General features: G+C 41.2%; 1 protein-coding gene across 1 annotated transcript in view; it reads right to left on the bottom strand.

The window, feature by feature from the left end:
• TTC39C (tetratricopeptide repeat domain 39C) overlaps nucleotides 1-20,903 on the bottom strand; it is a 38,556-nt gene extending 17,653 nt beyond the window's left edge. Inside the window, exons 1-3 of the mRNA XM_083623628.1 lie at nucleotides 20,113-20,903; nucleotides 6,659-6,707; nucleotides 2,003-2,131 (exon numbers count right to left, since the gene is read on the bottom strand). Of these exons, the coding sequence (XP_083479754.1) occupies nucleotides 2,003-2,131; nucleotides 6,659-6,707; nucleotides 20,113-20,249 (315 nt within the window). The 5' untranslated portion in view covers nucleotides 20,250-20,903. The remainder of the gene's footprint in view (nucleotides 1-2,002; nucleotides 2,132-6,658; nucleotides 6,708-20,112) is intronic.
• Between the last annotated feature and the right edge of the window lie 699 nt (nucleotides 20,904-21,602).

Genomic DNA, 21,602 nt, shown 5'->3' with positions numbered 1-21,602 from the left:
AAACAAGCATATCTATTGTATTTCCCATTCCAGCAACCTTTATTTGAAATCATTTTCTTATTCTGTGGAAGCATAGAAGGAGATGAGAGGCAGTAGCAATAAAAGAGAAACCCTTCATATAAAGCCATGGTTAGCTTCATATTTTAGTTCGCTCTGGAATAAATAATCAGATTCTATTACATAAATGCATATGCAACAGTGTTTTAAAAGGAATGGATTAGAAAAGCAAGCAGTAATACCTGCACATACATTTCATAAAATGTTGGGAATATATATCACCTTTTCTTTATTCAAGTGTCAGAGGATGTTACTGTCTTTTACCAAAAAAAAAGGTGATAATCTGAGGAGTAAGCACTGAGTTCAATAGGGCATTATGCCTGCTGTTCCTCTCTGCAAAGTTGCTGCCCACCCCTGCCCCTCTGCAAAAGATGATGGATGGTGCATTTGTACACTGGGAACTGGAAAACAAAGACCTCCTCATATTCCCATTAGAAAAATATATGGAACAGTGAAACTAAACAAACTGCTCAGATTTTTATACACTCAACATTAATAATGCAAGATGTTCTCAAGGGAAGCCAAAGCTTCATTATTTATAGACTATGCAGTGCTGCACTGGTCCACTGAACTAGCAAAGACAAACAGCATCCATGGGATACTTCAGCAGGATTACTAGCCAAAATTAATCACTCTGGTTTGGAAGAGGAGACGTGCCAACTACATGTATACAACAGGTGGTGGCAACTGAAGCGGAAATCCTCTATTAATTTATATCATCTGAAACAGTAATATATTAATTGTAATTTATTTTAAGTGCAAAAACATGTGCTTCAAATGTCATTTCAATTACGTCGGCTTTGCAGTCACAGACAAGTATCAAAGGTAAGCAGAGATCCACATAGATCTGTCAAGTCACAACACTGCAAATACCTGTATGAACCTGCAATTCAATAGACAGAAGCATGAGGGTTAGAAGCTAAATGGTAATTGGTAACATCTGGATTAACAGATGCACCTTCTTTGGTCTCCAAGTCCTGCCTTTAAACTAGCGTGGGGAAAGTGAGGAGAAAGGACTAGGTTTCAATGGAGGAGGCCTGCACAAGTGGTAAAGAGAAAAAAATGAGATATTCGGGGGTGGGTAAAGAAATTTGTCTGGGGTGTTGCGGGGAGGACAATCCGGGTAAGATTTTACTGTTTCAGAGAAACTGAAGGGCAAGTTACTTTGGAAGGTTTGATATTTGATGCTCAGATTCCACCCTCTGCTCACTTTGAGATTTTGGGCAATTGCCCCATCGAGTTAGCATTCCACTTCCACCAGGAGCCAATGTGGAGTTCTATTTAGAGTTTTCCTAAATAGAAATTCTATTTAGTTCTCATGGCTGAGAATGCAGGCTTCCATGGACAGAGCTGGGGTGCAGCAGAAACCAAGGGAAAGTGAAATAGGAGCGGATTAACAAGAGTAGGGCGTTGTAGCTGTGGTCCCTCTGGTTTCAGGGGTTATCAGCTACCACTGTCAACAACTCAGCAGGGCTAGCAAATAGAATGGAACACGCTTCACAAAAAGAAGAAAGCCAAACGACTATATATGGCCAATATCTACCAATGAGATGCCTAGTGGCACCTGAAAGAAAGCTTCTAGAACAGCAAGACTAGCAATATCAGGCTACATTTTTTGTCATGACAACCAGAAGCCAAGACCTTATCTATCAATTGCCATAAGCAGTCTGAAGTTGGAGCTTGTGACAAAACAAGGCCTTTAGGATCTCCTACCTGGAGTTCCAAAGACCAAAGCTTGGGTACTAATGCCTATTTGAACGGATGGCGGTTATGTACCCTGATGATTCTACAAAGTGGTAAATCACAGGGATGATGTATAGAATGTAAGACAAGGACCTCAGACCAAGATTTAAATCTTCACTCAGCCATTAGACAGATATCTAGGAAGCAGTTGCCATATTAGCATGGGGTACATTAATTCACATATTAGCAATGTTGCACTTACATTCTTCTTAATTTTGTTTTTAATAGTTTCTATAACTCCTGCTTCTTCACTCTCACACAGTTTCTCGGTAGCTTTTAAGTCCTCACACGCCAGCTGCATTTTTTCTTCTTCAAAAGTCATCATGGCATTCTGTTAAAACATAACCAAAACCAAAACAAAACACCCCTATTGAATCATAAAGTGACAACCTAATCTAAACCTGCTTACTGCTGCACAATCTAAGGATATTGTATAACGGTTTTATAAGCACTTGAAATAAGCTCACTATCTAAGACATATAAGCATCTCACCCAAGAGCACTGCATTCAAAATGTCACTGTGAAAATGAGAAGAGAAGTCAAAAATTTAACCATTTGCTACTGTGCACTGAATAAGTATTATAAAAGGGTACTGGGATGAAGGCTTCCCAATGGAAAAAATGATATAAAATTAACTGAAGACTTTCTTGGAATCATTACACACTTAATGTAATAACCAAGGTCACAATTAACTTTGCTAACATGATTGTAATTCAGGAACAGAGAGCATGCGGCCCTCCAGATGCTGTTTGATTCCATTTCCAGCTCCAGCCAGCATGGCCAGTGGTGAGATATGATTAAAACAGTGGTCTAACAACTCCTGGAGAGCCACAGGTTTCCCATCTTGGATGTAGTACTTATCAGATTGGCATTCCAATGCATCATCAGAACATGAATCTTTCCCCATGTGGCATGTACTTACTCTAATAAGTCTAATGCTATATCAGCTAGCATCAGGAGACCACCATATGAGACTCTGGGAGTGAGGACACAGAGTAGAAATATTAAGACACTAGAAGATTGTGCTCTACTCTCATTAGATGCAAACTAATGTCAGTGCTCACGTATTTCCAACAGAGCATGATGATTCTGTAGCATCCAAACTCCCTATATATAATATTCATATTTGGCTATTAGTTTTGATAACCTGTCAAAATTATCATGGAATTCTTTTTAACAGCTTACATTTCAGCTATTCCTGATAGAGCATGTATATTCCCTACAAGTTTAGGGAAGCTTTTAATGTTTAATAGGTTATTGTATTTTAGTGTTTTGTTGGAAGCCGCCCAGAGTGGCTGGGAAACCCAGCCAGATGGGCGGGGTATAAATAATAACAATAATAATAATAATAATAATTATTATTATTATTATTATTATTATTATTATTATTATTATTATTAGTTAACTCATTCTTGCACTTCCAGGCTTTTAACACAGACATAAAAAAGAAATAATCAAACCACTTTCCAACATAAATGAATATACATCACCAAGCTTAAATATGTTACTGCCTGTTCACATTATAAACCTATCAATCGGAACTTACTAAGCATCAAGACAGCTGTGCCTGTCCAGCCATTTTAAAAGAAATGTTAACTGAATGCCCACTGTCCATCCACATTTTCTGTTTTTCTCCCAAATTCCCATTAAGAAAACAGATGTTCCCATGAAAATTTCCAAGGGAAATAAAATCTTCTATCATCAAATTAAAAACAACACGAGTTAGCAAACACTACACAGAAGCCATTGTCTCATTTGATTTTTCATAGTAATATGATTTTTCATCTTATTTTTGGCACAGCACTGATTCTTTTACACATTTCAAATTTGTCCTCGTGTTAGGATAACAGGGTACAAAGTACACCTTTCCAAGGGCAAATTTGCTTCCCAAACTGCCGCATTACTCCAGAGCAACTGAGGTTGTACAGTCTTTTGGACTCTTATTTCTGCTACCTGGAAGCAGGACAAGCAGCAGCAGACGCGCCAGGGCTGCCATTGCTATTATTAATATCACACTGATATCTCAGCATTCCACCCAAAGGAACCAGTTGATCTGGGTCTGGTAGTGCTTCAGCTCAAAGCTGAGCCCTTGCTTTTGGGTTAATGTTTGGAAATTTCGATCTCATGGACCCATACTTCTCTCATCCCAAATCATCCACAAATCACTTTTGCATCTTGGTCGGGAAGAGCTTGAGACTGAAAGGGTAACGTCTCACTCTGCTTGCCCCTTGCTTTTACTACCCAACTTCTCAGACTTTGCTTCTTCCCTGACAATGAGGGATGGTACTGCTTGTACAGGTGCACTCAAAGGCTGTTAGAGGTGCTGTGGCTTGGAACCTCCCCCCGCTCAGCTTCTTCCTGCAGTGCAGTGAGGTACCATAGCTGGGATCCAAACCAACTTCAAAGTGATCCCAGACAGGCTCTGTCATTTCTGTACCTGTCTTTATTCTGGAGGACTTACACAGGACAAGCATTAGGGGGTGTGGGTATTTGAAGGAGACTCCTTCACACTGATGTCGAAGCTTGCTCTCCCCGGGTGCCCACCACCAAGACACTGCTGTCTGGTGGTGGGGGTGCTATCAGAGCTGCTGAAGGTAATATTGCCCTCAACTAAACTGACCAACACTTCTGATAGATCCTCTGGGATATCCTCCTTGTCTCCATGCCTAAGCAGCTGATCTCCAGTACAGCTTCAGGCAGAGGCATCTCCAGTGCTGCTCTACAAAAAGAACAACAACAATAGCAGTAGTAGTAACCAGAGTAGGCTTTCTTCCACCACTATTGCTGCCAGCTTCAGAGGTGGGCTGGAGATCTACTGCATATCATTGCTGTTCCTGCCTGCCGTAGTAAATGTGCATGTGAGTTTGGGGGGGGAGAGAATTCAATGACCAAGTGTTACTCTGCCACTGCCATTGCCACTGCCAACTGAACACCATGGACAAGCTCAGAATCCTTCCAAAGTGTCCCACTTCAGCTTGGGATTCATCCAAACCTGCTGCACTCCCAGAGTATTAACTCTGCCTTTATAGCTTGGCAGGTATCTGGGGGGTGGCCAAATAAATAATGGCTAAGCAAATAAATAATGCTTAAGCAAGGCTGTTGAATTTATATACAATGCCAAACCATACTTTTAACAAACACAAAAACTGTAGCTTCACATCATGGTTTGTTGTCAGAAAACAACCCATGGTTTGTCTACTGGGGCGGGTTCAGAAGTCCAAACAATGTGCTTCAGTGTAATTGAGCCAGGGTTTAGTGTTGTGTGAACCAGTCCAAGAAAAATCAGAAATTAAAATAGTTATCTGCTTCTCCCAACATAACTGGGTGTTTCATATACAACAGGTCTGAAATTACTGTGATACTGTGTTTGCTGAAAAGAGAAGTAATGTTACATAAACACTTCATTATTGTTACTTCTATAGTTTCTATCTGTACAGATTCGCCTATCTATCTATTTAATCTATCACTTTTATACCTCAAAGTCAAAAGCAAATAGTAACCCCTTTACTTCTGGACAGGGTAATTTCATCTCAGCTCCCACATATAGCAAATTTATTTCCCAATGCTTTTTCTAATGGACATTTTGAATGACACAGGCATGCAAAGTGCTGCAGCTATATTTAGAATAGTAACTAAGCAAAAGCTTTTCAGGGCACAATGATGCTGTGCTGCGGTGTTACACTGGTTCAGCAAACCAGCTCAGATAAGCAAGGGTTTTTTTTGGGGGGGGGTTCTATTTATACACACCAAAAGGAAGCTATTCCTAAGAAAATATACTGCATTAAGCCTTTCCCTGACATGACAGCTGATGTTACTGGGACACTAGCAAACTCCAAGTTTTACAAAAATGTCAACATAGCTGCAAGTGGGATTTGCCCCGTACTTCTTTGCTTCCCATGTAAATTCGACAATAGAGGAAAGTAGGACTAGTATATATGCACATTCTTAGTCTAAAGGTGCTATAAAAGCTTCTGCTGTCTTCACTATTTATCTGAAACCACCAAGTTTTACAACATTTATCATGGCATGTGCTTTCATGGACAAGGGTGTACTTCACTTGATGCATCATTATCAGCAGCATCTCAGAGGATGGTTAAGGGAAAAGGTTACGTATTTTAATTTGCTCTAGTATGTAGGTAACGACCAAACAATTTACTGTGCTACTGAATGAACAGGTCTGTCTTAAAAGTAGAGTTCATCATCAGATGTTGCAGAGTTATCTTTTTAATGTATGTTTGAATTGTTAGAAGATGATCTGCAGTAAAAGTTCTAAGTTGTCAGCATAGCCAGCATGAACTGTGCACGTGCTGTCAGGTTACACAAAATTTTGGAAGTGTTTTTGCTAGCCACTAACAATGAACCTTTTTTTCCAAATTAAATAATTCAGTATCATACTACCAGGTGCAGAATTTACCAACATTAAAATACTTCTAGATCAGGAGTGGGGAACAGGATCTGATGGGTGAGCCTTATCTGCCCTACCCAATGCAGGCTAAATTTGGCAGGTCAGCAGGTCACCCACCTCTTACTTGATTTCAGGAGACACAGTGGAGTATTCTTCTCTACCTGCCTGCTGCTGCTGCTGCCACCTGCCCACTCACAGGTGAAGTGCACAAGCTGCTCTGAACAGCACTTTTGAGCCGCTGATGAATGGAGATTAAATCCTGCTACCTTGACTGCATGATCCTGTTCCATGTCCTCCAGTGATGTCAGTTGATAGGCAGGTGGGTGTGCTTTGAGAAAAATGGCCTTGCAAGCAAATTGGACCCCCTGCATATATCCTGCATCACATTAATTTATTTAGACAATACAATACAATATAATACAAATGACCGCAAGAGTATTTGTGCTCACTTACCAAAAAACTGACAAAGCTAGCCCCAAAACTCATTAATGGACTATGGTTTCTGTAAAAGAAAAAGAAAAAAGGTAAAATTACTACTTGTGTCAACATTCCATATTACTACTTGGGTGGAAGCACAAAAATCTGATCAAACATCTTTGAAAAGAGCCAACATACACATCCAGTCGTTTTAAAGTTGTGCTGGCGGGGACTATTGTTCTTTAATTTTCAGGATCACAATAAAGACCTGTTCTATAAAATAATAATTCAAAATTCAAATCCATGTTCCACTTTTACACAATATACATGGATTTAATACATTTCCAGGATTTTCCAAATTCCTAGCATAAAATCAAACTCCAGATTGTATTTTTAACTAAACATAGAATACACACTAAATATGAACTAATTGAAATTAATGACTACAGTGGTACCTCGGGTTACAGATGCTTCAGGTTACATACGCTTCAGGTTACAGACTCTGCTAACCCAGAAATAGTACCTCGGGTTAAGAACTTTGCTTCTGGATGAGAACAGAAATCACACGGCGGTGGCACGGCAGGCCCCTTTAGCTAAAGTGGTGCTTCAAGTTAAGAACAGTTTCAGGTTAAGAAAGGATCTCCAGAATGAATTAATGAATTCTTAACCTGAGGTACCACTGTATATGAATTTAGTACAGCAAGGAAAAGTTCTAGTCTGCAAGCCAACTGACAAATAATAACAAGAGAAGGAATCAGGTTTGCAGGCAGATGTTTCTTTGACATTTCCACCTGAAATCACACTGCTATGAAGCATCAAGCTATATTTTTGACAGAAAAGTGGCTTGCTTCATTAATGGTATGATCGGCTACAATGAAAATTCCAAAAATATCCAAAGTTCTCCTAAAGAACAAGTTTCAAGAATAATCCCATATAGAGAGCATTATTATTTTTATCCTAAACACCAAAAACACATGGATAATGAGGGAAGGACCCCTATTTTCCAACAGCTGGTGTTATCAGGCACAGGTGACAATAGAGAGTTCTATCAGGCTACATACGGTAATTTCTATGACACAGCACTAACAACCCTTAAACTCCTTCTTTCTACATATACCCAGAGGTACAGCTAGATAATTTGGGACCTTGGACTTAACGCTCTTGGAGTGCCTTTCAGTTGATCACAGTCACTCTAAAAAGTACTCGTCACTTAAATTTATTTGCCTTAAATTGCCTTTTATAGTCATTGCAGAACTACACCTCAAAACTAGATAGCCCTTCTAATCTTAGCTTGGTGATTTGAAATTATCATGCTGACAGCTAATAAGACAAACTGATTTCAGTATAACCAAAATATGGAAGGAATGAACTGGGAGTGTTGCATACATTAAGTAAATTTAAACAGTAAATTACATACTTTCTACTCAGGCGTGAACAAAATATTTAATTGCCACAAAGTTAAGAAAAATTAACTGTTTCCCAGGAAACATAAATCTATGCCACAAGAGACCACATGAATTTTAATTAGCTGCCAGCAATAACAAGCCCCCCCCCCCCCCGGAACTTAATTAGGACACAAAATAATCAGATGAACAAAAGAAATGCCTGAAAGGTCATCCTTCGTTACTTCAGATCTCTCTCTCTCTCTCTCTCTCTCTCTCTCTCTCTCTCTCACACACACACACACACACACACACACACCCTATGCAAATTCATATACCCAAATTAGGTATAGAATGTACTTAAATCTAAACTTTCAGATAATCTTGGGAGGAAGGGGAGGTTGCAAAGGGGAAGACAGACAGAGGGAAACTACTGTTTTGCGGCCATTTTCAACAGAACTGTCAACTTTGGCCTGATCATGGCACTCAGCAGCTAGATTTTACTTTATGCCAAATTTCAGATGGTTTTGACAAATGACCTGGAGCTTATTAGCATTCAGCACTTATAATTGATTAATGCCCTTTGATTCCTTCACTGAGCCTGTATAATTTAAACAGAATTCAGAGTGAAATGGGATTCAGCTAGCATGCTACTGCAGAAACACGTTAACTGACCCTTACATATGTGCTACTTCATTGAAGATGTACTGTATATGACTGGCACATCATACAATGACCACTGTGCTTTCCCTTCAACTGTCTTCATTTCATCCAATTCCACAACTGGTTTCTGCTCTAAAACAGCTGTCTTTTTCTGTCTTGTTTCAATGTGTGGAGTTCAATGTTGCGCTATGACAAACATTCCATCTGTGCACGCATTTCAGCTCACCAGACAGCACAATCCTTCCTCTCTCCCCCCATGTGCTCTTCTGTAGGTTCTCCAACCCCACCCAGAGCCATGGTGGGGGGGGGCACAGGGAGAGGAGAGAGAAGAAGAGCCCCACTCCCCAAGCGGAAGACTTTACACTCAGGTTCTGCTGATGGAGCTGTTGTCCAGCGGATCTTTAAAAGAGAAAGAAAAAGCATGCCTCCTGTCAGTTATTTTTTCCACAGCTACGAGCAGGGTTTGGGGAAAAGCAGCTCATATTAATATCTTTATCTTTTCCAGCCTTTTTGATGGTTTTCGTTCAACACTATTTCCTTGATAAGGCTGCATGCCTTTGAACTACAGATCTCCATAATGGGATTTACTGGCTAGAAAAGAGAGCAATTCCATATTGGCTAATCCTCTCCTGAAAGGTGGGGGCACATGAGGGATGAAAAGAAAACACTAATACAATATAAGAAACACTAGAATATTAAAGTAATGGTATTCTTACTACACATTTTTACAAAAATTGGAAAGCTATTTGGAAGCAGGCAGCTTTCCATCATGATTAAACAATCTCTGTAGAATTGGGCCAATAATAAAACAACCTACAAGCAGAACCTGCAACAATTTGTTGCAGTGCTCTTGTTCATTTTTCCAGCCATTTTCCAGGGCACTCCATTTCACTTCCACTCCTTCCCACCCACCTATCTTTTTTGCCCCCTTAGCAGAAGTATTGAGTTTACAGAAGTACAAAAATTCCCCAGAGGCAGGGTAGGGACCACTAATACCTCTCTCTTTTTTCTCTGTGGCCCCTTTTTGGCTAAAGACATGTTGTCGCTCCCTAGCAGAGTTTGCTATTACAGTGAAGAATGCTATTCTAGGTTTGTTTGGGGTTCTTTTTATTTTATTTTATTTATGAAACGTTTCTCACAAAGCACCTCAGAGATTTCACGTTGCAATAAAAACACACATAAAAGGACGTATATAAATACAATTGCAATGTAATACATGTACTGACTAGAACAGGTCTCCACATAGAGGGCTTGCTGAAAGTGTTTTGTCTATAAAAAGAAACTCCTGAGAAAGGATAAACCTGCATCTTATGCTTATTTTACTTGCATGATCGTAGCTTTGCAAGGGTAGGGAGAAATAAATAAATATATGGAGAGCGGAGGAAGCCCACTTGCCATTTATTTGGCAGAAAGCTGTGATCATGGGCATACTTGGCTTTGGGAAGGCGGTGTGAGGGCTCTGGACTACAGCTGCAGTTGGCAATAGTCTTTTATCCACAGATGTCCAAAGCTTTTTAAAAGACATCAAAGCTTTTTAAAAAAGAGGGCTGCCATGAACCTCAGCCTGTTCCACAATTTACACGATAACCACAACTTATACTTATCTGAGGGAGTTTTCTCCTTCCATCCTCTTCCCCCATTTCCTCTACATAATGACCAGACTTGAGCACCAATTATTTTCAGAGCCCTTCAATGAACAGGAGCACCCCATTAATTCCAAAAGGAAAAGCACACTTATGCAAGCAATCTCATGTGTGCAAATAATGCTTTCTTTGTTGAAATTAATGGTTCTAGCATAAAACAACAGCAAATTTTCATGTAAGAACTGGACTCATTCAGTAACCAATACTGCTGCTACTGCAATTCTTTAAATTGTACCAAATGTTTATTTTACACTCTGTTCATTTCATTTTTCATTACATTACATTCTGTTCTCAAAGTTACAGCTCACTAACACAGAACAAAAACCAGAACAACCCTTTCAATCTTTATAGAGGACAGAACTCAAATTATGTATTTGTTGGATATAAGCAAGCAAGGAGATTGGTGTACTAGCTTCTTGGCAGAAACAATAAGCTCAGAGGGCAGGCAAAGAAGCTGTACACTGAAAAATCCAACAGGTATGAATTAATTAAATCCAACTACAACTGAGCTCTGGGAAGAGAGCGAGCTCTAGCTGCAACACAGAAGAACAATGATCTGTTAGTAACACAGGTGTTTTCGAGCACAATTTGAAGTGTTGCTGCTGACCTTTAAAGCCATAAACAGCCTCGACCCTGTATACCTGAAGGAGCATCTCCACCCCCACCGTTCAGTTTAGACATCGAGGTCCAGTTCCGAGGGCCTTCTGGCAGTTCCCTCACTGCAAGAAGTGAGGTTAAAGGGAACCAGGCAGAGAGTCTTCTTGGTAGTGGCACCCGCCCTGTGGAATGCCCTCCCACCAGATGTCAAGGAAATAAACAACTATCTGACTTTTAGAAGACATCTGAAGGCAGCCCTGTATGGGGAAGTTTTTAATTTTTGACATTTTGTTATGTTTTTATATGTGTTGGAAGCTGCCCAGAGTGGCTGGGGCAACCCAGTGAGATGGGTAGGGTATAAATAACAAAATTATTATTATTATTTATTATTATTATTCAAGATTTTAACTTGTAAATCCCCCAAAGCTTTGGTTCTTAGTTCTAATACTACCATGGTGATGAGTTAGTAAATTCTTGTTCATTTTTATAACTGTCAGTTTCCATTTCATCTTCCTAACTATTTTTGCATTTGCTGACACTCTTCATTTGCTTTCTTATATCTTCTCTTTTCATTATTACTCTGACCCCCAGCAACCATGTTAATGCTACTTTTCACACTTACACCAATCAACATTACTAAATTTGAGTCCTCTTCTTCTTTTATAAAGCCATCCATCTTCAGCTCCTTGATGGCATGCATCCCCTCAACCCCCATTTCAACCACACAAAGTTATCCTCTGATCTGTACATTCTCCATCGGGATATGGAGCTGTTTACTCACTTTGTTGGCAATGACAGTGACAGTGAAAGAAACAGATGCTGTACAGTTAAGGTGCAATACTGAGCAATGACAGGAATACAAAGGGGGATGCAATTTTGGAGAGAATAATGGAGGTAAGAAAAGAATACTTGTCAGGAATTAAAAGGTGTGAAAGACAAAAAGCAGAGCCAGGTGTGTTTCTGTCACTGCTAGGAGACTCTGATGGAGTGAGTGAGTGGCAAAGACACTAGATAGCTCAGGTGGGAAGAGCCAGACACTCAAAACTACTTTAATTGAATGTTTCAATTACTTCTACACTTGTTTTGATGCTCAACTACAATTTAACAAACCTTTTTACATTATTGCATTGCCCCAAACTGTCCACTATTTCAGTCAATTTAGAAGAGGCTTAAAGCTTTGACACACCTGACATGACACTGAGAAATTTCCTATGAACATGTACTTTAAGTGATTGTTCTACACAAGTGGGGTTAATGGACTAGTCCTAGTTCTGAGAGGCAGCAAGCTTGGTTCCAACTCTCAGAAGTCACTCCCTGTTACATCACCAAAGGTCCTCACCCATATGTTCAAGCTTCCCGGAAGAGGGGGGGGGGGGAATTAACTTCAAGGTTACAAGCCTCTCAGCCTAGAAGTGGTTGGAAAAACTATAGGAGGAGCAGTAATTGACTAGCTCGGACAAAATCACATCTCACAACAAGGGGTGACATTTTTTTCAAGTAGTCAATACTGTTACTCTGGATGATCACTCTGGATGATACACTGGGTCTCCTCCAAACCTGTAATTCTGTGCCTGTGAAGATAGAATGAGTAAGATGAAGCCTGCCAAACTAGTTCTTTTGTAAAGGTAATAGCTTTGGCTAACCAGTTAAGTAAGGTAAAGGTAAGGGATCCCGGGATGGTTAAGTCCAGTCAAATTCAACTACGGGGTGCAGCGCTCATCTATGCTTTTCAGGCCAAGGGAGCTGGTGTTTGTCCACAGACAGCTTTCCGGGTCATGTGGCCAGCATGACTAAACCGCTTCTGGTGCACGGAACACCGGGATGAGTGCCAGAGAACATGAAGGAGGAAAGCCACTCTCCGTTTATTTATTCCCCCCACCAACCTGCACAAAGCTGCAACCACAGGCTTACTCAACTTTGGGAAAGCAGTGTAAGGACTCTGGCAGAATCCCAGAGCTCTCACGGTGTCATCCCAAAGCTGGGTAAGCAATTACTAGGCTTTGGGAAGGAAACAGGAGGACTCTAGCACCCAGTCAGAGCCTTTGCACCTCCTTCTTTAAGCTGGGCAAGCTGCTCACTACTTTGCAGAGGGGGGCAGTTCTGTGGGTTCCTGGCTTTACGCCATTTTGCTTATATTCCCATTGGCCAGGAACCCAACCCACCACGTAACATGTGAGTTAGCTGTATTCCTTGGGTATAAATTTTTCTATTCAGAAGGTAAGTCAGAAAGCCCCAGGCAAAAACCACAAATAAATAAATAAATAAATAAATAAATAAATAAATAAATAAATAAATAAATAGGAGAGCTTGGATTCTAGGAAAACTGTTCTGTGAAATCTGCTTTGTGTCCTATCTTCCATGCAGCAACACAATTAACAAATGCTGGAAGTGATTAATACTTTCTATAATTTCCGTTACAACTAGCTGAGAGTAGGCAGCAACTAACGGCAGCCACCCCCAAGTCATCTTTTGATTTCCCTTTCCAATTACTAGATTTGCAACACCCTGAAGCAGTTGCTGAAACTCTTTAATTTCAGAGGAGAAAACTGAGACATCATTTCTTTCTGCCACCATTTCTTCCTGTTAGCTGGGCTCTTCTAGTTTCTACCTCTGAGGTCCACAGAATAGAGGAGAAGGTTGTTTGACCTATATTCATAGTGCTGGTAGAGTTATACCACATGTTTTTTCTCAACTAAGATCAACTGAAGGATTCCAATTTCCCATTGGTATATACAGTACTTTACTATCCACTTATCTAAATATCACAATAATTTTGGAACACATATGCCACTTCCCACATCTCAGCTGTTATTGCTTCCTAAAGTCTGTCCTAGAAGTTAAGGAAAGGATACACAGACATACACATACGTTCATGAGTTAAACTTTGATGTGACAAAGATATCTGATATGTTCCTGATTTGTGAGTAGACAGGTATACCAATTATCAGGAGCAGCACTCCTGTGACTGATTAGTAATGGTTTATGCAAATAGTTTAGATGTTTTATCTGAAATTGACAGAAAGCATAATTATGCTGTTATAGTTGTTCTAAAACCACATATACCAGTTTAAGATCAGATTAGTTTCCTCAAATGAACAAATTAATATGAAATACAAGGTGAAACAGCTATTTAGACTCAACTCTGCAAAGCAACTTCCTCAGATAATAAGATAATGACCCCCCCCCTCTTTTTGAAGTACAGGATTCTTGGAGTGTTTAAAAAAAAGCACTGATTTTGATGCAGATTCGAAGTCTGTCAAACCTGCATCCCATCCAGCTGGCACTGCTGTACACCAGGTGTTCAATACCCAGCTGTGTTTACACCTCTTCCACGGTAAAAGTCAGGACACAGTCAAATACCTGCCAGGATACAAAATGCACTGAAGTATACATTTGCCACTCAAAAGAAAAAAAGATTACTCTTTCATACTTCAACTTGCCTAGAGCTCAGTCTTTGCATAATGAAGATCACAGGAGAATAATTACATGAACTGGTCTCATGCTTTAAAATCTTAAGAAATCTATTTTGTGCAATATAAACAGCAGAAATGGAATGCAATGTATGATTTTTCTAGAGGATTTTTTAGCTTGTTAGAAAACATTTGCTGAGCAGCTCTATTCTTAGTAGAGCTTCCTCTAGTACTTGGTATGCTTTAAACACACGTATTCAGTACAATATGAGGCCAAAACAACATCCCCCAAGTAAATTGAGGCCAAAACAAGTCATGGTTTGTTCCCCCATACACTCCCAGTCCTGTAGCATCCCTTGCACCCACTCTTCCCAGTCCCATTACGATTTTGTAATGCTGGTATACTATTTATAACTTGACACTGAAAGTTTCATTGGGGGGGCATGTAGGGGGGCATACTTATACCTATTTTGCCTGCAAGACCAATGACTGAGACTAAAACTTAAAACATCATAAACTATATTAATATAAAGAGATTCAGTCAGCAGCAGTCATGAGATCAGCAATAAAATCAGATTCCATTCTTCTTCTTTGGTGATCACTCATAGCAGAGTAAGATTGTCTTCCATAAACACGGTTTTAACAATGAATCCGTAAGTGACTGTAGAGGCCAATTCTGGATCTACACGTCCTTTCACAGTGGGGACATTGGTTTCTGGGCAGGAGTTGATCACTGATGAGATCAGCAATAAAATCAGATTCCATTAAACTAGCTAGAAAGAGGAGAACTTTCATTCCTGTCTAAAAGCTGCAATGATAAGCCCTCGACAAACTGAAGTAAATAGCGAGTTCTAAGCTGAATAAAACTAATAAAGACATATAAAGACATTTCCTTTTTGAGATAATTGTTAAAATCTGAATGGGATGGTTCTGAAGACAAAAAAGGTCTTCTGCAAGAATGTTTGATCAATTTCAAGGTCCCTCTAACACGGCAGCTTTACTGAAGCTGAGCAGGTTGTCAGTGCCTGAATGAGAGGTCACCTAGGAACCCAATATATATTGACTTGAGTTATATATTTCATCCCTCCTGGATTATGTATGTAACAAACAAAGCATGTGATGCAGGAAGGCTGACAAGTGTATTTTTGCTGGTTCATGCACTACAAAGAGGAACAGGAAGGACTAAGCATAAACTTAATAATTTTATGCTGAAATAAATCGCAAGGACTTCAGCAGAAAACACTTCCAAGTGAATGTTTAAGAATCAGGACATAAGGATATAGTTCTTCACATTTTACCAAACTTTAAATGTACCAAAACTTACTTTGGCTAACAAAAGTATCTATGAAATTGTACACTGGGAAAACAAAAACATACTGAAGAGGGTGAAATGGGGAAGGGAAAAAAGTCAACTAAGCAGATAATCTGCTCTGCTGAACTGAAATAAAAGAGTGTAATAGAAGATGACAGTACTCTTCCCCCAAATGCTTGCAGGATGCAAGGAAATGCTCTCATTAAGAAGATACACAGCATTTGTGCTTAAGCTTCTCTCTTTTCAGCAGAATCTAGGTGGAATAAAAAGAACTACACTGATGCGATCTTAGTCATGCTAAGAGAAAGACTTTCTGTGAAAGACTGGAGAGTGAACTGGGAGGGGAGGGGGGAAATTGGCTCATACAGGACGAAGAGATGGCACTGTAGTTTATGCAGGTGGCAAATGGCTGATCACAGGCCTGCTTACCTAGGTGCAACACAAGCACTAAACAGGGCTTGCAGGGAAGGACAGGCACCATCAGTAAGCAGAAGCAACAAAGCTTCCTCAGAGCAAAATAGGGCAGACATTAAGCATGACTGGAGATCCCAGAGACAATACTTTGAGACAGCCATCATATTAGGGAAGTGGCAGGGGAATCAGCATCAGCTAAATCAATGTGAGATAAATGGTCACCAAAGCAAGATTAGCAAGCAACCTTATGAGAATTATTTCTTCATTTCAAGAAATTAGTCCCAACTCTAGAAGCATTGAGGTCATAACAGCCTCCCCCACTCCTGCTCCGGTGTCTCAAACATAGAGAAATGCATTTCTGTGATCAGTGAATGGACTTGAAGTACTTGATGCAATTCTGTCTACAAAGCCAGATGAGAGGGTGCCTGGGAATACAATTCCTTAAGAGACAGAGAAGGCCAAATACAAGTGTAACAATGAATACTACTTCAAATTATGGGGAACCACATTGAAAACTGGTTTGACAAAGGACAGGAGACCCAAGCTGTTGCCAGTCAACTTTTGAGTGTTTCCATGCACTCTGGTCCCCATCCCGGTGTTCCATTGCACCATAAGCCGTTTAATCATGCTGGCCACATGACCCGGAAAGCTGTCTGTGGGCAAACGCTGGCTCCCTCGGTCTGAAAAGCGAGATGAGTGCCGCACTCCATAGTCGCATTTGACTGAACTTAACCATCCAGGGGTCATTTATCTTTTACCTACCTAATACTGCTAGCTAAATGAATTGTAGAAGGTACCACTGAGTGCCTAGTTAATGTTTCCTAGACACTGGTGGTGATCATTGGTGAATGGGACAGAGGGTAGAGAATTCAAACAAAGTTAAATGCAACTGTTTTCCTGACCAGGATTAGCAGTACAGCAGGGTTTGAGCAAGTACAAAGTTCCTCATTTTCACCACTGAATCATCATTAGCACTACCATATATACAAAAATACGTGTGTGCGTGCACACGTGGGGAGTGAATTTTTGTGTGGCAGTACTCACTGGTATGGAGGACCAGCATCTCTCTTTTTGCTGCCCGTAGCAGCCATCTTGTGCAGGCACCCACAGCTGGTATACTGATATAAAATACCAGCTCCTCAATTTTTACACCACCACACCTATACGCACACACCGGCTTCCAGGACATGTTGCATGACTACCAGGCAGCTTGGAAGTAATAGGAGCAAACGTCTAGGGGCTGAGTGGTCTTTGCCACCTCAATAAAATATTTGAGGGGGCTGGGCCCCTCCAAAGTTGATGGGCATTGCCATTCAGATTGTGTGCATGCACCATGTCATGTGATTGATTTTGCAGGGCGGGGTTTACCTGCCCCCCTCCAAATATTTTATTCAAGTTGGCACCCCTGCTGGAAGTTTCTACCAATTCCCATTTTATAAGTTAAATATTAGGGAGTAGCTATCCCTGAAGCCCAACAGATATTTCGCAGTGGGGAGACAAGTAAACTGGGATGAATGTAAGAAACACAGACAAGGAAATAAAATGAATATGTACCGGTAATTGTGATGTGAAGTCTAACCATAGCTGTCAACTTTTCCCTTTTTTAAAGGGAAATTCCCTTATTCTGAATATGAGTCCTCGCAAGAAAAGGGAAAAGTTGATAGCTATGAGTCTAACAATTTGTGGACAGGTCATGAGGTATCCACAGTCACTGGAAAGTTCACACAACAAGGCAAAATAAGGGAGATTAACTGTAAGCAAACAAATAGGCACCAGTGGCTGTAGTGAGAGAACTAATTGATTCCCAGCAGGAAAATATTTTGGAAAGATTGAAACAAAGGCCACCATGCAGAATTTCAATTTTATTGTGAAGGGGGTCATCATTCTGATGTCAAAGTGGTACCCAGGAGTATTATTGCAATCTACTTCATTTAGCACTTATTCCAGAGGTCTATAAAATTGATTAATTTTTTTTATTAAACTGTTGGGGAGGAATATAAAAACTAATGAGAGTGGAGGAAAAACTACTGAAATAAAACCAACAACTACTGAATGTGTGAGGTAACACAGCATAGTGAAAGTACCCAAGACACAAGCAAGGGAGGGAGGAACCATAAAAAGACTCTTATTTGTTTGTGGGGAAGAGAAGTTATGTGGCTTATACTGAAATACTGATATCCACCTGGCTGTTACATACAGCTTCTACATTAGTACATTTCTCTAGAATTGTCATATTTTCTTCACAACATTTTCATAGAAGATCCAGTTTGGTTGACAAATCATTGTATTATAGAGTGATTTTAGCCTTCACATGTTTCTCACACTCAAGTTGTATCACTTTTAAAATTACAATTTAAACCCAAATGCATTGCCAGACAACACTAGTGTGAACAAGCAAAGTGCTACCAAGGCTTTTCAGAAGACCTATACCTTTAATTAGAAGTATCCTGCTTGCAGGTTCTGTCCCTTCATTACTTCCTACCAAGCATACACAGCTCTTGTTTCTAGAAATAGTTGTCAAGAGTACTTTAATTAGTTCTTTTCTCTCACTGTTTTCTTTATTTTATGTAAAATTGAAAAGAGAATTATGAGAGTAAATCACTGATTAAAGTCCCTATCGGAACAGATAATGACGGACAACTAGGTGAAGCTGCTGAAGCAATAATTAAGAAGTTATCAGTAATCCCACTGCCACACTCAATAGGAGCCAAAAGAAGGATCAAAGCATTCAAGTAGGAAGCTTTGGAAGAGACCTTTGCTTATGAATATATATTACAGAAAGACCGTAGTCAAGGAAAATAGCATTGCTGGGTAATATACCACTGTATAAAGTGCAGTCTTCATTTTAATTCTGCTTCCCACTGACTCCCACTGTGACTGAGGCATTATCTTTCTGTAGAGCTCTGATGTGGAAGTAACATTAGTTGCAGTCAGTGCACAACTTTCTCCCCACATATATCATTACCAGGATAAGACCAGCCACCACAAAGCAGCACACTGGGCACATTCCACCAAAGAATTGCCACTGTGCAGTCTCTATAAACTCTAGTGGTTTTTATACAATTCCCCACGTATACTGTATATGAATGAAGTTCTATCAGCAGCAGTGTTATGTGAATGGTGTCCAATGCCGTCCTGGACAGAACAAAGCAACCGCCTTTCCACCACTGCTTAACCACTTAGAGATCAGTCCCAGGATCTGCTTTTAATGCCAATGTTCAGTCCTGAACCCCGTGAAGTTATTTAGCATCTTCAAGTATGTGCAGAGTGGCTTCTTTCTTTCACCACTAACCACAGTTGATTGTCGCATATATCTGGGTCTAAGCATTCAAAGAAAGATAGAGGACACTGAAAAAAAAAATCAAAAATACAGTGGCCTAAGAAAAGAAGAGATCAGATCATGATCTGGAAGTGGTTAGCCCTCAGTGTATAAAACCATTCTGCCATTCAGCCAGATTAGCTGAAGCAAGTTTCAATAGACACCTGCTGAAAAAAAGGTGCATTAGATGACACAGGGTGTGACTGCAGTGACAGGTATTGCTCCAAATAGGAATTAAGGCACAACTGGAAGGTGTGATCTTGTTCAGTAGGAGATGCAATAAAAGAGAAAGACGTCATTTATTTAATGTGGTATGTGGGCAATCCTTCCACATACGTGGGTGATACATACAGGAAGAGCAAATCCCTCTGAACATGCTGAAGGCTATTACCTCACACATCCCAGGGCCAAGTGCAGGCATTAAAAAACAAGCTCAACGATGAGCACCAGCGAGGGCCGAGTTCTAGGTGCAGCAGCGAGGGCAGCAACGCCAAGCACAACAAAGGGAGAAGGACAAGTGGCGCACATTGCTAGGGTGGCAAGGGAGAGAGGAGCAGGTGGAGGGCTTCTGGCGGGCGAGCCTCCATGCACCCGAAGGCAACCCCAACGGTTATCATTCCAAAAAAGAAAAGCGGGCCGGGGGCGCGCCTTAAATTTAGGCTGGAGATTCGTCCCTTCTCACGTGCCCCCAGTTTAGACTGCAAGGTCCTTGGGGGCCAGAGAGAGAGAGAGAGAGAGGATGGCGGGTACCTGTATTTCCTGAAGAGCTGGTCGGACTCCCGGAAGCCGTTGTTGAGCAGCATGTTGATGCCGGCCAGCGCCAGCTCGGAGTCCTCGAGGGGCAGCGGCGCCTCGCCGGTGCCGCCGTCCTGCTCGGAGCCGGCCATGGCAAAGGGCAGGTGGGAGACCCGCCCAGCAGGCTCCGTCCTCCTCCGCCTCCTCCTGCACGGGAGCCGGCAAGCGGAGAGGCTGGGCGGGCGCAGAGGGCTATAAAGCCGCGCAAACAAAGCCGAGGCTCCTTCCCGCCGCCCTTCGCGGCTCCTCCTCCCTCAGCGGCAACCGCCCGCTCTCCCCTTCGCCGGCCCGACGCGAGTAGCGCAACCGGTTAGCTAAGGCGACTCCGCAGCCCTCGGAGCGAGGGCTTGCCGCTGGCGCGCCTGCGCGGGGCAGTGCGTGAGCCTGCGTGCCTCTGACGCCGAAGCCGCTGCCCTCAGTCAGCCGCCGTTGGCACCTGCTCGGAGTGGCTGCTCGGGGTTCCAAAGGGGAGAGATCTGGGGCGGGACCCCACGGGGAGAGTTCCTGTTTGCTCCTCCAGGTGGCGTCAGCGGGTGAAGGTGGCTTCTTTAACAAACGGAAAAAAGAGGAAAAAGAAGGGGGGAAGGTTTTGGAGAGGGGGGGGGATGTAAGCTTTCTATTAAGTCCGCCACCTCTAAGCATCGAGAGGGCTGAAGGGTGCATCTGATGCAGTGCTTTGTTTCCACCAGTGGCAGAACAGCTGCCTCTGTTAAAGTCTCCAGGCACCTGGTCTTCAAAGATAGGCTGCTGCTGAATGTGGAGGTTCCATCATCTAACCATCCTAGTTAACAGAGCTACATAGCCCAGTCCTCTCCGGTGCATGTTTGCTCAGAAGTAAGTTACACCGATTTCAACATACGTATATGTGCTTGTTTCCAAGCTTTTAAGTCCTGCCTCTCGGTCATAAGTGTGGTGAGCTAACAACATAAAAAATCGGGGTGGGGGGAATCGATGTTAAATTCGTCAGTGGGCCATTTCTCTCTGGTTGGTGTTCTTAAGACTGCAGCAGTAAAGGATTATTGTTATTTAATACAGTACTTACAAAGTGCCTAAAAATTTCCAAGCACTGTACTAAAATAGATGTATTAAAATATAAGATAGTTCCTACCAGCAGTTGAAATGTGATACTCTGTAGAGATGTTCTCTTTATGTGCCAGTATAGTAAAACACTGGTTCTTTTCTGTGGCATTCTGGGAAACTTTTCCTAGCTACTTCTGAACCTTAAAATCTTTCTCTGCTTCTCTCTCTCATACACACTGTGTAAAGATGTGCCAGGCACACACACAAATTCCATTCTTTGCATTCCACTCTTTTTTCACTCAGGTCACATTAAGTTTACAATGATCTGTTTTCCTTCAGTGTATAATTAATTAGTTGTTCTGTTTTCCTTCAGTGTATAATTAATTGTTTGTTTTTATATTCTGATCATAACATTAGTAATTGAT

The sequence above is a fragment of the Podarcis filfolensis genome, assembly GCF_964270895.1.
Source record: "Podarcis filfolensis genome assembly, chromosome: 7".
NCBI classification, from domain to species: Eukaryota; Metazoa; Chordata; class Lepidosauria; order Squamata; family Lacertidae; genus Podarcis; species Podarcis filfolensis.
Note: the sequence above shows the minus strand (reverse complement) of the source record. Positions and strands in the feature narration are given on the sequence as shown.